Raw genomic sequence first — 14,722 nt, 5'->3', positions numbered from 1 at the left:
TGAAGACATGTCCTTATGGACTACAATTTGTTAAGAGTGTTTTCGTGTGCTTTCCACCCAGCTTCCAAACAAGTTACTAATATCACATTTGTGTCTATCACCAAACGAAACTGCTCAAGTAAATACAAGAAAACTAGAAATGTAATAAAAACTGTCAGTACATTCAGTAACTGACGGCCACAAAAATACCATGAATATTACTATTGAATTAATTTCAAACCTGCTTATTTGCAATAAACAGCAGTTAAACCACTAAGCAGTGGCGTTAAAAGCTAATGCACAAGCTCTCAATAGACAAACGGAAATTTACACACCAGAATGCATAAATTAGTACGTGAACACATAAGCATGGCACAGTAAATACCACACAAACCAATGCCTAAATTGATCGAGATAAACAGAGACGGATCGATCGAAAGAAGATTATCAGTATGCAATTGATTAAATCGGAGCAGTATATATCTGCCTCACAATGTACATACTACTCATTAAGTACATGATGGAAGGCTGCAGTCACTGAAACAAAGAAGCACAGGGGATCTTTTTTTTTTATTTGTGGTTTTTATCAATGGGAATTTAATAAAAGCAGAAGAAAAGCAACCACATGCCGCCGGTGGTATTTGAACCCGCGACCTCCGAATTTCATGTCTGGTACTCTACCAACTGCGCTATGGTGACAGCTGTCAAATATATTTCGCTTTGGGGGGTATATATGTGTAGTGTAACCGAACCTTGAGAGTGTTCACCAGCCACCTTCATCCACTCAACCACCATTCGACCACGACTCGACCACCATTTCTATTTGGCACTCGTGATAATAAAGGACATAATATGTCCGCCACTATGTACGAGGGTGGGGCTGCTGAACACTCGAGGGTTGGTTAGTTACACTACACATACACTACACGGTTACACTACACCGCCGAAAGCAGAATTGGACAGTCACTACTGTAGCTCAGTTGCCAGATCACCGGACATGAAATTCAGAGGCTGTGGGTTCGGATCCCACCGGCGGCACGTGGTTGTTTTTTCTTCTGCTTTTATTAATCTCCATCATGCACGTCATAACAAGCACCTCTTTCCATTCGCTTGTCTGCTACTCATTAAGTAGCTACACATCACATGCATGCCGCACACATGAACCCCTCCCAGAATACTGCACAATATAATAAAAATTTACAAATAAAATGCCATGCCTGAACCACAGCACTGTTACTGGATAACTGAAGAGGATTTACTATGCACCGCATGCTAGTAAGCAATTCTAGTCACATATGCCTTGACAACAATTGTTAACTGCTTGCTATAGTAAAAGAGAGTAATATTTTATACCCGTCTAATATGCTGGCCCCTTATGAAAAAGCAAAAAAAAAATAAGAGATAGGCCTTACCTGAGTAAAATTCAAGGTGAAAATTGCATGCGACCTGCTGCTAACGTCATTCATGGCAGTACAGGCAGTCGTCCTGGCAGGAAACAAAAATAAAAAAAGGCAAAAGAGTAAAGCACGTGTGCAGCGACAGCGGAGGCCAGAATTAATTAGGCCGTGTTGTGTGATGAGACGCACCTGTGCGAATTTCCGCGTGCCATGAGCTCCTCCACATCAGAGTAGTCCATGACAAGGTGACGCGACAGGTCTGGGAAACAAAATGACAGACAAAATAACAACGGCTCAGTCGTGCGCACACTCACGGGCTTTATTACAAGCTGCGAAATCCCCCGAAGCTCTGCTCGATGTTGCACAATCTCTACATTGGGAACGATAGCTACAGTGGATGCTTTAATCCCCATAAAACAGAGGGACAGTAGTATGACGTAATAGGTAAAAATACTGCAGCTGCATTTCAGTCACTCAAGCATACTGATCTAGTTCAAACAAGAGAATGAAAAACGCTTGAAATTTTTTGTGCAATGTAGCTTGATGCCTCGAGCACATTAAGCTCACTGGAATGGTACAGGAGAGTGAGAAAAAAATACGTTTTATTAAAAAATAATAAGACACGAGGCACAGGGATGCCATAGAGTATGAAACCTTGAAAGACATGCATGGATTAGGTGCTCGAAGAACCCTAAAAGTACTCGAAAAGAACTCTTTTAGCGTTCCCAAGCGCCTAATCCATGCATGCCGCTCCCTATATCTTCCGTTTCACCCGCTTTATTCGGGGACTAATCCTGCAGTAATTGCTTTGGCAGACTGTTTCATTGTACACCTAATCATTGTTAACTGAACTTCGCTGTTTTTTTAGGGGCCGCGCATCCACATGCACTTTTTTTTCTCATATGAGCGGCAGTCAGAGATGAAAGTCATGACATGGATTCTTCAGCAGCTCTTCACAATCAGAACTAGGTTTACTGTTATATAAAAAAAAGTAAAACATGGACAAAACTATACAGAAGGAGGTCCTGCAGTCAAAGGCTGTACTGAATCCTCCTAAAGTCTTCAAGGCTTCCTATGGCTAAAAAGGTTAACCCCTGTGCTACACCATTAACCTGCAGACAGATTATTTATGATTTAACCATCAGGAAGTTGAAGCCTAGCGTCTGTCCTGTGTGTTTCTGCTCTTTGTCCTTTGTATTTTAATGCTAGTAATATGTCGCAGTCTGTGGATCAATCCTTAGCGCCATTTTCACCATCTTACAAGAAACACTACATGTTGTTGACAGGAAACGTACAAATAAAAATAAACTCACTCCCACTCGCACAAACACGGTCAAGGTGCTCACATAAGATTGTGACGCAAAGATAAGATTAGGGAAGAAATAACAAACAATGATAAACCTTTGGTGCTTTAATCTGGGGAGCACAACATCCCTCTCCACTTGAGTCTTAAGACTAGCCTTGGACTACGCATTTGATTGCAACATGCTGAGATGACATGGGCATCACAGACGCTGATATTGCTCACATTCTCAGACATGAAGTCCTCTCCACTGAAGAGCATATCATGTGACAGCACTATACGATGCTAGAGTGCTCCATACGTTGTCAAGATAAGACTGCTGCATCAAAGCACTTGTGGGGAGCCAAAGGCGGCTATTTTTCTTGTTCGCACTCCAGGAGCCACATTCAAGCATGCAAGATGAAAAAGACCTATCTATCTATTTACACCTATCCGTTCAAGACTCCAAGATGGACTCTCCAAGACTCACACTTGAAGAAACAGCCCATCTTGGGGACTTCCACAAACCCATGAAAGAGAGTTCTCACCATGGTTCTCAGCATATCCTGCCAGTTGTGAGATGTCTTCACACAAATGCACCTTGGCTACGCCATTTCAGCAGCTATGTCTGGCCACCACTTCTTTACATGCCAAAACTTAACCTGAGGGTTTCTCAAACTTTGAAGTCCTATCTATAGCTTGAATACCAATAAGAAGTATATTTACTTCTTACATTATCTCATAAGTTGCTATCCCTTCACAGACACCAACTGATCAAATTATTCGCAGAGCGATCTTGTTTCCTCATTCCATTACCAACGGGTAAACTATTAGGTTAACAACAGCAAAGATTAATTACTCCCTCACTCCGTAACTAGTGTTAATTCACCTAAGTCAGAAACAATGGCCAATTAGTGTATGCAGCAGTTCGTGAATCAAGATGCAACTTACCGACAAGTCAGCCATGAAAAGAGCAATGCTTTAAGTTCAGATTGGCAAAATCCTTAGCCGGCCACTCATTCATTTCACTGTCAACATAACCACAATGTCATATCACGACGAACAGCTTAATAAGCAGCCTCAGCTGCAAAGTGCCCAGTTTACATTTGGTACACTCTTTACTAGATTACAATGCTAGCTACGCAGAGATTCAAAATGTCTCACCTTGTACGTAAGGCCCCAACTTTGGATGCTCCCTGACCCTGAGATTATGCTGTGTGCTCTCTCGCTTCAGCAGATCTTTGACCTTCTCGTTGTATATTTCTAGATAACTAGAGGAAGAAAAAGCAGTCAAAATAGTACTTGCAATGCAGCTTTTAATTCAAACATATACTTTCAGTAAAACTTTTGACCGTATACAAATGAAAGAAATAAAATTAGAGACGACCAATGCGTATGATGCAGCAGGGCTAGCGTTAGCGTTAGTGCTCCCTCAGACGGAGCGGCCAATGCCACTGATGGGTTCAGACCGTGTGAGCGGGTGGCATGATCCAGACCATCATGTGACATGCCATACCCCCTTCTACACTCTCCGCTACCTGCCACCCATCACCTTCCACCCTCTCTTCACCTTCCACTCTCTCCACTTTGCCAACTGAGCCTTTGACGGACGGACGGACAGATTTTTCCGAGTCGGGGGTCTGAGTGTTAACGCATTAAAAGCAGTCATAGCTTTTAATAATTACATATGTTTAAGGTAAAATTTATAATTGTATTTGTCACATAATGCAGCACTCACCCTGCTCTTGTCCCTCATGTCATTTTTAGTGCCATTGTTGTTCAAGTGGCAAAACTACCGTGCCTACTCTGATAAAGCACAGAAGCTAATCAAACAGCTACCTGAAAGCCACACCATCTTCGCAAAGTGCTTTAATGCACCTAGTTCGTTTATAAGATGCTTGTCACATGAATCAAAGCCTTAATGAAGGTTACAAAGCAAGAGTGGACCAACCTACCTTAACAAACATCAAATTGTTCTCACACATTGCCTGTTTCGACCTTCAAGAGCCAAGCCAGTGCAGTTTGGAAAGTTCAATGCGAAAATTGTGGATGCCACTCACCTAACTTCCGTGCGAAATGTAGTGCCGGAGTTTTGGCCTAATTTCATCCTAGTGTACATTGCCTGGAATGAACAAAAACAAAATACAGTGATTTCCCAAGCCTGTTAAACTCCCATCACGCTTTATGATCGGCACCTTGCATTTTATGCAAACATTAACTCTCAAACAAGTCAGTCGCAAGTTCAGTGCAGTCCCGTTATTCTGAACTGGCAATTTGCTTCCATCATCATCAATGGATTAAGAACGCTTCCCTTAAAGAAACACCAAGGACATATAGAAGCTGGCCTGTATCGATAGGTTACCACATTGCAATGACGAAGAGGCCACATCCATGAAAAAACGGAGCTTTTCTAAGCAATAAATTGTAAAACAACGAAACACAAGAGTCGCCATCACTGGCCGGTTTCACAAACAAGCTCTGGTGACGTCATGATAGTGCAGGCTATGCTAAACCACCATAGAAATAGTAGTCTGAGTTCTTTCTGGCCTTACGAGTCTGAATTGAGCGGCAGAAAACAAAAAAAGGCCCATTTTTAAATCCAATTTTCTTAACAATAAATGTGACTTTTGTTGCCAAACAAACACCAACATGCCTGGAAAGAGCCATAGAATAAATTTTTACTCTGAACGAAAATGTATGAAGTTGACCTCAGTGTTCGTTGAATTCAAACTCTCAAACAATTTGAGCCAATTCTTGGTCCCCTTCGTGTCTGAATATCTCGAGTCAACTATACAGGTCTCTCCAATATGAAAGGGAACAAAACAGCATTCCATTGATCATTACTTCATGATTATGTGTGAAAAGCACACTTTTTCCTGTTTTGTAACTAGTTTACTTCTTTTTTTTTTCTAAAGCCCTTTTCAACTTTAGCAAGGAAATAACCAAAAATCAGTCTTTTTATGCAAACTGGTTATTGCCTTTCATGTTGGAGGCACCTATACACTGCACCTTCAAAGGAAATAAATTCCAGCTCTTTGTTAAAATGAGCATGAGGAAATCGACAGCCCTGACAGAGAAAGCACACTCACTTGGCAAATCCGTGGTATGAGGCCTTCGTTGTCCTGGAGAAGAAAATACAGGATGCATCAAACAACAAAGGACTGATCCAGATGTGTGCATTAGAACTCAAAAATCTACTAGCAAGCAGATTCGAAACTTTTTTTTTTCCAGACTGGCCATGTTGGTAAGTGCATTCTGAAAAAGACTTTACACTGCCTGAAGAAGCTGGATGCAATGAAAGCTGTAATGTGTGCAGCAGCTTCAGACAGCAGATAAATTCCAGTCAAATATTTTTATTTGGTGACTATCTATCAATCAAGAAAGAAAAACTTGATGCTTTTAATGCAGCTCCACACTGTTCATCCTTGTAAAAGGAATATTTTATTAGCTGACAGGACACCTAAATGCTCTTTCGGAAAATTAGCGTATGTTGCTGCGAATAACGTTTTTTTTTCTCAATATAGCCATATGAAATTGTGGGATCAACCCGTCTCGGAGTCTAGCTATTTCCAGGGTCTGGGTAGTTTCGGCCGCGCTGCAGGTAGTACGCGCCTCGTGCCAGTGCTTGTTCCTGGCCCGATGCAGGGCCTCAAGGCGTCAAAAAATAAAATAAAAATGTCACTCGCGCGTAAATCAGTTCTGCTACAAAAATTCAAACTATGCTGGCTCTCACATGCTGCCGGTCACTTTTCCTGATGAGCAGCAGACAGTGCTAGAGCTAACTTCCGGAATTCTGGTAATTTATGGAGCGTGCATCATGCCGGAATATGAAACTACAGGACCAATGGTAGTTCAACTTGCCGCCAGTCAGCTGGCTGCACACAAATGTGGAAGGCAGCGTGGCGCACCATTTCATCGCCTTTGATCTCCATTCGCTTTCGAATGCTGGCCTTGTGATTGCATCGTTGCATGTTTTTTTGCTTTGAACTGCACGCGTCACATTTCTGTCCCATGAAGGGTGGGATGAGATGCATGAATCGGCTTATATAAGGAGCCAACATTTTTTTTTTTCGAGGGCCGCGAATTGGGGGACAATTTATATTCGGAGTCGAATTATATGCGGCAATATATGGTAGTTAAATTTAAAATGCTTTGCCCAGTACTCAAGACACTAGAAAGCTCATGTGGAAGTGGAAACTGCCTTCAGAGACAAAAGATGCCAAAATTACTGAAATATCGGTGCCCCAATAAGAACATCGCATTTAATCCCGATTCTCAAGCAAAACCAGCAAAACTGAGTCATATGACATGCAAGAGAACTGGACAAACACTGTATATAAACAGTTTCACTGTTCTGCATGTGCCTATATTTTGGGCTAGCGAACAAAACTTTTCGTTAACAGTAACACTATTGAAATGTAACATCTCAATGAAGAAAACTTCTTGAATTTCAATTTCAATACGAAACGAGCTATGAAAGGGCTACGAAAGGAGGATGACAATCCTTAAAAGAAACAAGAGGAAGTGTATGTTGCAAGGATGACATGAGAAATCTCCTAAATCTGCCACAGAGGCACGAACAAAATGAGTTCCATTAAAAGACAAACAACTCACGGCTGAGCCCATCATCGTGAAGGTCTTTCCCGACCCAGTTTGGCCATAAGCAAATATGCAGGCGTTGTATCCTTCAAATGCATTGTCTACAACTTCTTGGCCCAAGTCGTTGAAAACCTGCCCATGCAAGCAAAAACAGATATAAAAAAAGTCCAGAATATTGAAAAACTAATGCCTTTAAAAAACATTGGCTTCAGAGCTAAGACATCACAGAGGTCACCTTTAAATATCAAAAATGAGAACATAAAATAATTTTCATCATCACCAGCGAAGTTCCCTGAAGTTCAAGGGCCTCTTACAGCTGCACTTGCTTATTTTTGGGCAGTTATGGTTGCGGCCCTTTCAGTTCTGCTAATTTTCTAAATTTTGATGCCAAACAATAAATTGCGGACACTCCACACTTGGAGTTCTCATGCACGTTTAAAAGAAGATGCACATTTAGAAATATTAGCCAAAATATTAAGAAGCTCTCAATTTCTGTACTGTGAAGGCTGGCTTTCTATGCTGTCTACAGATGATGACACAGGCAATGAAGGAGCCTATGCTAACTTTATCAAAACTACCTGCACACCCCTAGTGGTCATGTGTGACTACAGTCAAATGTTTTTTGACATTAATATACAATGTTTACGGTAAAGCACTTAGGTTAACAGACAATCATACTAAGATCGATCGCACATGTTCTTTTAGATCGTGACAAATAGAAAAGGTAAATAATAATAATAATAATAATAATAATAATAATAATAAGAATAATAATAATAATAATAATAATAATAATAATAATAATAATAATAATAATAATAATTACCTGTTCTTGTGTAACAAAGTGAGGGTCACGGGAGTTCACAGACCAGTAGGAATAGTCAAATGTGAACTCTTTAATTCTTTCCCGACCCAATTCTTCTGCTCCGGCCTGTGGCGACACCTAGGGAGGAAAGGCAGAATTAGTATCGACACAATACGCTGCTAACGTGGAGACAGTTTGCAGACATGTGGCAGACGACAAACAAGGACAACATCTTGCACGGCACAAATCCACTCCTTTCCTGAAAGCAATGAGGACTACAAAGAAAAGTTGGAATGCTTTTCCCCGTGGTGAAAGCTAGCAGTAAAAAGTGCGATTAACAACAGTTTGATGTAATACTGTGAGGGATAAAATGTACGGTTGATGAAAACCAATGGCATCGTTTGATGCAGGCTGCACACTTTGTTTTTTTTTTTTTTAAAGAACAGGGAGAGAATGGAAGTGATAAAGAGACCGTCAAAGGCAAGAGTTCATGTAACATAAAAACAATGCTACAGTCCCTACAAGGAAGTCGCACAAGTCTGTGAAAGAGAAGTATAGTACACAGGTTACTGGCATTAACTAAGTGAATGCTCACGAATAGATTAGAAACCAGACTTGGTCTGCACCAAAGGTTTCTTTCATTACTGGAGATCACAAATGGCTCATCGTGCAACTGACACACCTGCTGTGAACCAACACTGCATGCATGGGCAACTACATTAAGATCACTTCATTAATATGTTACGTCATGACCGACAATACACTCCCAACCAATGCCTGGTTAGAATCTACCCATTTTCTGACTCCAAATAGCAATCTAAGGTTGCACTGCTAAAACATGCTAACCTGCCTTAACAAGCTCAAGAATAATGTGTGCATTAATAAAATTTAGCAAATGGCTTTTTGCGCTCAGGAGGTTCTCAAGAGATTTTTTACAGACAACCTTCGATGATACGCTGGAGAATAGAACACCTTTATATGTACTAGATGATGTGTATCCCTGTCCTATTAATATATGAATAAAAAAATTGAGTAAGACGAAGTAGGTTTTATAATTACTATTGAAATTTTTCAGTTCATACATAAAAAACAAGAGCATGAACATACATTGAAAAAGCCAATGTGCAAGCATTAGGTGCACTTCTCATTTGCTTCATAACATGTTGTGCTGTTGCTGCTTCCGTTAAATGAATGGAAGCCTTTGAGGTAACTGTAGAGTGTCATTCTTAACAAAAAGTAAACTGATAACCCATGCATCTTTGTAAGCTAAAGTGACAATGGTGCTGCGGAAAAAGAAACTGCACCTATGAAATATGTCAAAACCAAAGAAAATCAGGATATGAGCAGCACAACACCTTACTAGTTTCAAGTGTTACTGTCCCCTTAAAATTTCAACCACGTGCATCAGTGCAGTTGTTGAAAAAAAAAATTAAACATATTATTCAGCACCTTCTGAGCCATTCATTCGGCAGACTCTACAACACTCAAAGCCATTAAACCCAGGTGTTTATTCTTCACACTTTATTGCCTCTGATTATGGTGTAAACACCCATAGCAATACACTCTCTATGCAGAGCTCTACTGGGCAGGACATCCAAACGATTTTATTAATTAGCACGCTTTTGATCCACAAAACAGAACACGCCTGTCAACCTCAAATCAAAACTCAACCTCAACACATAGTTACAGCTACAATATTACAAGAGCAAAACAAAGGTATGTAAGTGACAAATATTACAAAGCTGTGTGCAGTGTATATGTTTTATGTGTAGTTCCTTATGCATACCAGTTTATGAGAGCTGCACTGTTCATTTTAATGAACCCTGTTTTTTGCTCTCCTGGCAAATTTTTCAATACACCTGTTTACTCTCTGTAAACCGTAACCAAAGCTCTCAAACAATGCTATACTTTGCACAAGTCTCAGAACAAGTACTGGGATTATTATCATTCTGGATATGGATCAAAGAACCTGAAGGTAACAACTTTTAAACATCCAAATGAAAACTAAAGCAGTCTTAAAGCTAAGTACAGATCAGCTGAAGGGTTAAATGCTGAACTGCAGACGCGATGGCTATTCAGGCATTTCCCACATGTGCAGTTACATAAAGGTGCTATTACTAAAGCACTGTAGCTCGGATATTTCTAACTCTGCGACAGTTCAATGCAACAGTTCATTGAATTAACTAAAAATATTGACATAAGTACATTGAGGATATTTAAAAATAAAACAGCAGTGAACTTTATCAAAGAAACAGATTAAAAACAAAAAACAAACTGAGAGCTAACAATTAAACAAGGCATTTATCATAACAGACAAGCAAATGGTCATAAAGCCTTCACATCAGCTGAAAATAAAAGCTTTATATTCAAGAAGAACATTGATAGGGCAGTACTTATAACCAGTAAAGTGCTTTTACGAACTGCACAGAAAATCCAACGACATGCACAGTGCAGTGAGCAAAGAACTTCCTGTGACCTTTTAGTACAGAGCACTGACCCCCATTACAAATCTTTTTTTTTCTCACTACCTACGAAGAACCACTAAAGATCAAAACAATGAAAGAAAACGTTGAAAACGCACGCGCCTGTCACAAGCCCCGCCGGAACGCTAAATGCTTTGACAGGAGAAAGCAGGAACAGTGCGACCATCCCCCGGAAGCAAGCTTAAAAATCTGCAGCGCAGACAGCGTCTGGACAGGAGTGTGATAAGCAAGTGCATGAAGGCAAGACATGGAATGTGCGAAGGAAGTGCGCACAGCAAAAGCCACCACAGTTTCACGGCTGCACGGAGTCCATTGTTTGCAAAGAGGCGCACAGCTGATACAATATCGGCACGTCAGGCGATGTGCTTTGGTGTCACAACCCAATGCCAGCATACGTGCGTTGCAATGACCCCAACCGGAAAAAGAAAAGTAGTCGAAAGAGCTGTATCTGACAGACTGCACGGAACTAAAATGTGTGCATACCAACACGGCGCACAAAGACCTCACAAAACAACTTAATTCACAGAAACTAGTAAAGGCGCAACATTTCTTAGAAAGCATGGAACTAAGCACGCTAATTTTACCCTAGAACGCTGAAATACTGGCGCCTTAAATGAACAAAAAAGGATATTTATACAGACTGTAAACTTTGCCTAGTTGGTTATTTTCTAGCCAGACAGCAAAACGAAAATAAAGCTGGAGCATGACCACATTTACCAAAATCATTTTTAACTCGCGTCCAGAAGGCTGAGTTGAGAACTAAGAAATATATTTTAACACTACCTAACTCAGTGGATATGAACATGTTGGTATTAAAAAGTACGAAAGACACGGACAAGCAAATAGATGAGATGAGCATTAACTTGCTTGTTCATATCTTTCACGCTGTTTAATACCAATGTGACGTACCAACTAGATCAATTTCCCGTTTTACTGCGGATATGACGATGCCTGCAAGTGGACAAAAATAAAAAGACATGACCACCGCTGCCACTACTATAGGTTTGCCTAGCAACCAAACAAAAATGCTGCATTCCAAGCATTATTTTTCAACAATGGGCGGATGAATAAAAACACACACACACACACACACACACACACACACACACACACACACACACACACACACACACACACACACACACACACACACACACACACGCACACGCACGTGCGCGCACACACACACACACACACGCACGCACGCACGCACGCACACACACACACACGCACGCACGCACGCACGCACGCACACACCCACACACACACACACACACACACACACACACACACACACACACACACACACTACAAATGTGCTTCCATTACAAATACGTGTGATGTCAGAAACGGCAACATCCAGCGCTCAAAATGGGTGTTGGCCAGAAATGCAACTAGCTTATCCGCTGCACTTATAGAAGAGGGAGTGATGTCACCTACCACAACTACCAAGGTAAAAAAGATAAAGGTTTGGCTTCTAACAGCACATCCCAAACCAAAATAAGAAAAAAAAAACATCCATTTGTAGACAATGCTAATCACACTTCAGCTCAATCGGAGAACCCAGAACTGGAAAAAGTAAAAAAAAATGCAGAAAGGAAAAAACAACTGCCATTAGAGAACTTTTGTGACCAACAAAATGCTCAGAAAGTAGCAGTATGAGTAAAACACCCGATTAAAGGTTAATTAACCGAGATAAAAGTGTCCTTAAGTTAGAAACTCTTAAAAACCGCAAAAAGCTTTGTTGCTGAAATTCTTTTGTGACATATTGAGTGGCATGCGGGCGGAAAAATGTGACAAGCGCTCGAACAGGTGAAATTGCAAAATGGTGCGTGTCATCCACTAGGAAGTATGTGAGTGCAATTTCCGTTTTCCTACTTTTTTTTTGGTGCAAGCAAAGGATTTTGAGCAGGTCAGTGTCATGGTAGCAATCATAACTGCCTTTGTTGAATGTCACTATGAAGGCAATTAAATTGTTCTCAACTGTGCTGAACCCTATTTCTTTTTGTTAGTCCATTTTTACGTCAACACATTACTCCGAGATCCAGCTTCCTTGCTGAAGCCTTGTGAATGCACGACTGTCTAGCAATGCCCAATTTTTCGTCACAAATCAAAATGTAGTTTATTAAAACATACATCTTCTAACTAATCGTAACAAAAAGACCCATCTTGCAACTTCTGGGTCAGTTGTGCTGCCCTATATTTTCAAAAGAAAAACAACAACCCGAAAGTGCAATCAAAGTAGACAAGCACCCTTCTCTTATGTTTGTCTAGCAGTGAAGAAAAGGCCTTGAACAAACGTGCATACAAGACTGAGTCGTCCTGCGGCCATAAATTTCAATGGCAAACACCCCGCTCAGTGACACTATCACAGTGACCCAGGTGAACCGGCCCCCTTTCACGCCTTGCCTTTCGCGTTCCTAAACTCGTGCTTTTGACAGCTCAGCGTTCCGTGCCATAAAGTTTTATGACTGCCTGTGTGAATACATGCGGACTTAAAGACAAGAAAACCCCGTCAGGGGCTAGAGAGCACTGCATCAAAGATATGCCGCCCCAAACCGAGAAGCCACAGTTACCCTCATTATCACAAGGCCCACGGAAGTAGTGATAGCGATAAAAGCCAGCTAGGTGTCGGCACAATGCTGAGCTTGCCCGCTGCGACAACTTGGCAGAGACAGCACGCCGATTGTGGGAACGCCCTCGATTGAATGCCTCTGAGGAATTCCATTGATCTTTTTGTGCTGCTATTTGCTAGGTAGACAAGACTGTACAGAACAGCAGCTCTACTATTTATTTTACTTTTTTAACCTTTAACCAGCACTATTCGTGATATTTATATCAATTCTGCTACTGCACTGCTAGCAGTATATATTTTTATTATTATTGTTATTAACTACTTGTATTACAGCATTGCATATTCCTTTTTTCAAAACATAATAAACTTTCATAAACATGTGCTATGTCTCCCTTGCTTCGGGTACAGACCCAATCAGGCAGAACTCATAGGGTTTTTTTTACGTGAATTCTGACAAGACTACCCATACACAGACGCAAATGAGAGACACTCCTGTGTACTGTATTGCGGTTCACACTCAGAAATGCATGTGCAAAAGCCTGACCTTCAAAAACCAACCAAATACAATCAACTAACCTATTTTTGCGCACTACTTTCAAGTGGCAGACTACGGAACACAAACGAATAGTTAGCAGCCGCAGTCTCCACATGAAATGTTCTGCACTGGCCGCTTTGATTTACATCAACTCATCACTTGGAGACAGCTTTTTAGAAATTGAAGTAGACAAAAGATGACCTCAAGACACTCTGCCCTCAGACCCCACGTCAAAATCAAGTGTGAAACAAAACTGAGTGTGCACCATGTTAATGATACAAAAGGGATAGATACGTAAGGATCAGTCGACCCGATTTAGAATGCATGCACAATCTCCCACACCATTAAACCAATAAACAGGCGAAACCAACTTGCAACACAATATTATCTAACAGAACACCGTACCAGCCAGGGAAATGACAACTAAACGTTACCTGACAATCATTAAATTCAGATCAAGCGGTCACATAGAAAATGAAGCCAAATCATTAAAATCAAATCAACCAGTCATGGTCAACCAAACAAATCAATCAAATCAACCAGTTGATAATAACATTACAATTGCTAAATGGGCGAGTTGGTAATACATTCTTGAGGATAGTAGCACAAATGATGGGGACGAAAGAAAGAACACAGATCTCGCCCTGACGCTTATCCTGTATTCTTTCCTTTGTGCCCGTCTTTTGTGCTGCTATCCTTCCTAATAATAACATGATGAACGGATTTCATCAATCCTATTTATCATAAACACCACCCATGACATCTTACAGCAAAACGACCACCAGTGTGCAATCAAGCTTTCTACACTACTTCAACTTAATCAATTGTGCCACGGAACTCCACGTGCAACGGGGATTCCCACAAAACATGCATGCAACCACGGTGGACACACATCACATGCGGCCTGCCAACACAACTCCACGCAAACACAGGAAGCGGAACCGGACTGACAGGCTTGAAGCACTGTACTCACTACGATGTTGGGGCAGGAGATTAGACTCTGAAACTGTACCATGCAGAAAATGCTAGTTACGATGCAGAAAACGACCACAGGCCGTGTACAAAAC

At 41.0% G+C, this 14,722-nt stretch overlaps 1 protein-coding gene across 2 annotated transcripts in view; it reads right to left on the bottom strand.

The window, feature by feature from the left end:
* Klp98A (kinesin-like protein 98A) overlaps positions 1–14,722 on the bottom strand; it is a 48,867-nt gene that overhangs the window by 29,882 nt on the left and 4,263 nt on the right. The window contains exons 3-10 of one of the 2 annotated variants that reach the window (XM_077637875.1): positions 14,629–14,661; positions 8,084–8,200; positions 7,273–7,389; positions 5,748–5,780; positions 4,719–4,780; positions 3,823–3,929; positions 1,566–1,635; positions 1,392–1,464 (exon numbers count right to left, since the gene is read on the bottom strand). In XM_077637875.1, the coding sequence (XP_077494001.1) occupies positions 1,392–1,464; positions 1,566–1,635; positions 3,823–3,929; positions 4,719–4,780; positions 5,748–5,780; positions 7,273–7,389; positions 8,084–8,200; positions 14,629–14,661 (612 nt within the window). The remainder of the gene's footprint in view (positions 1–1,391; positions 1,465–1,565; positions 1,636–3,822; positions 3,930–4,718; positions 4,781–5,747; positions 5,781–7,272; positions 7,390–8,083; positions 8,201–14,628; positions 14,662–14,722) is intronic. The other variant, XM_077637876.1, reaches the window with a different exon arrangement.

This window comes from Amblyomma americanum, chromosome 9 (assembly GCF_052857255.1).
Source record: "Amblyomma americanum isolate KBUSLIRL-KWMA chromosome 9, ASM5285725v1, whole genome shotgun sequence".
Classification (NCBI taxonomy): domain Eukaryota; kingdom Metazoa; phylum Arthropoda; class Arachnida; order Ixodida; family Ixodidae; genus Amblyomma; species Amblyomma americanum.
This window is presented reverse-complemented; position numbering and strand designations above follow the sequence as displayed.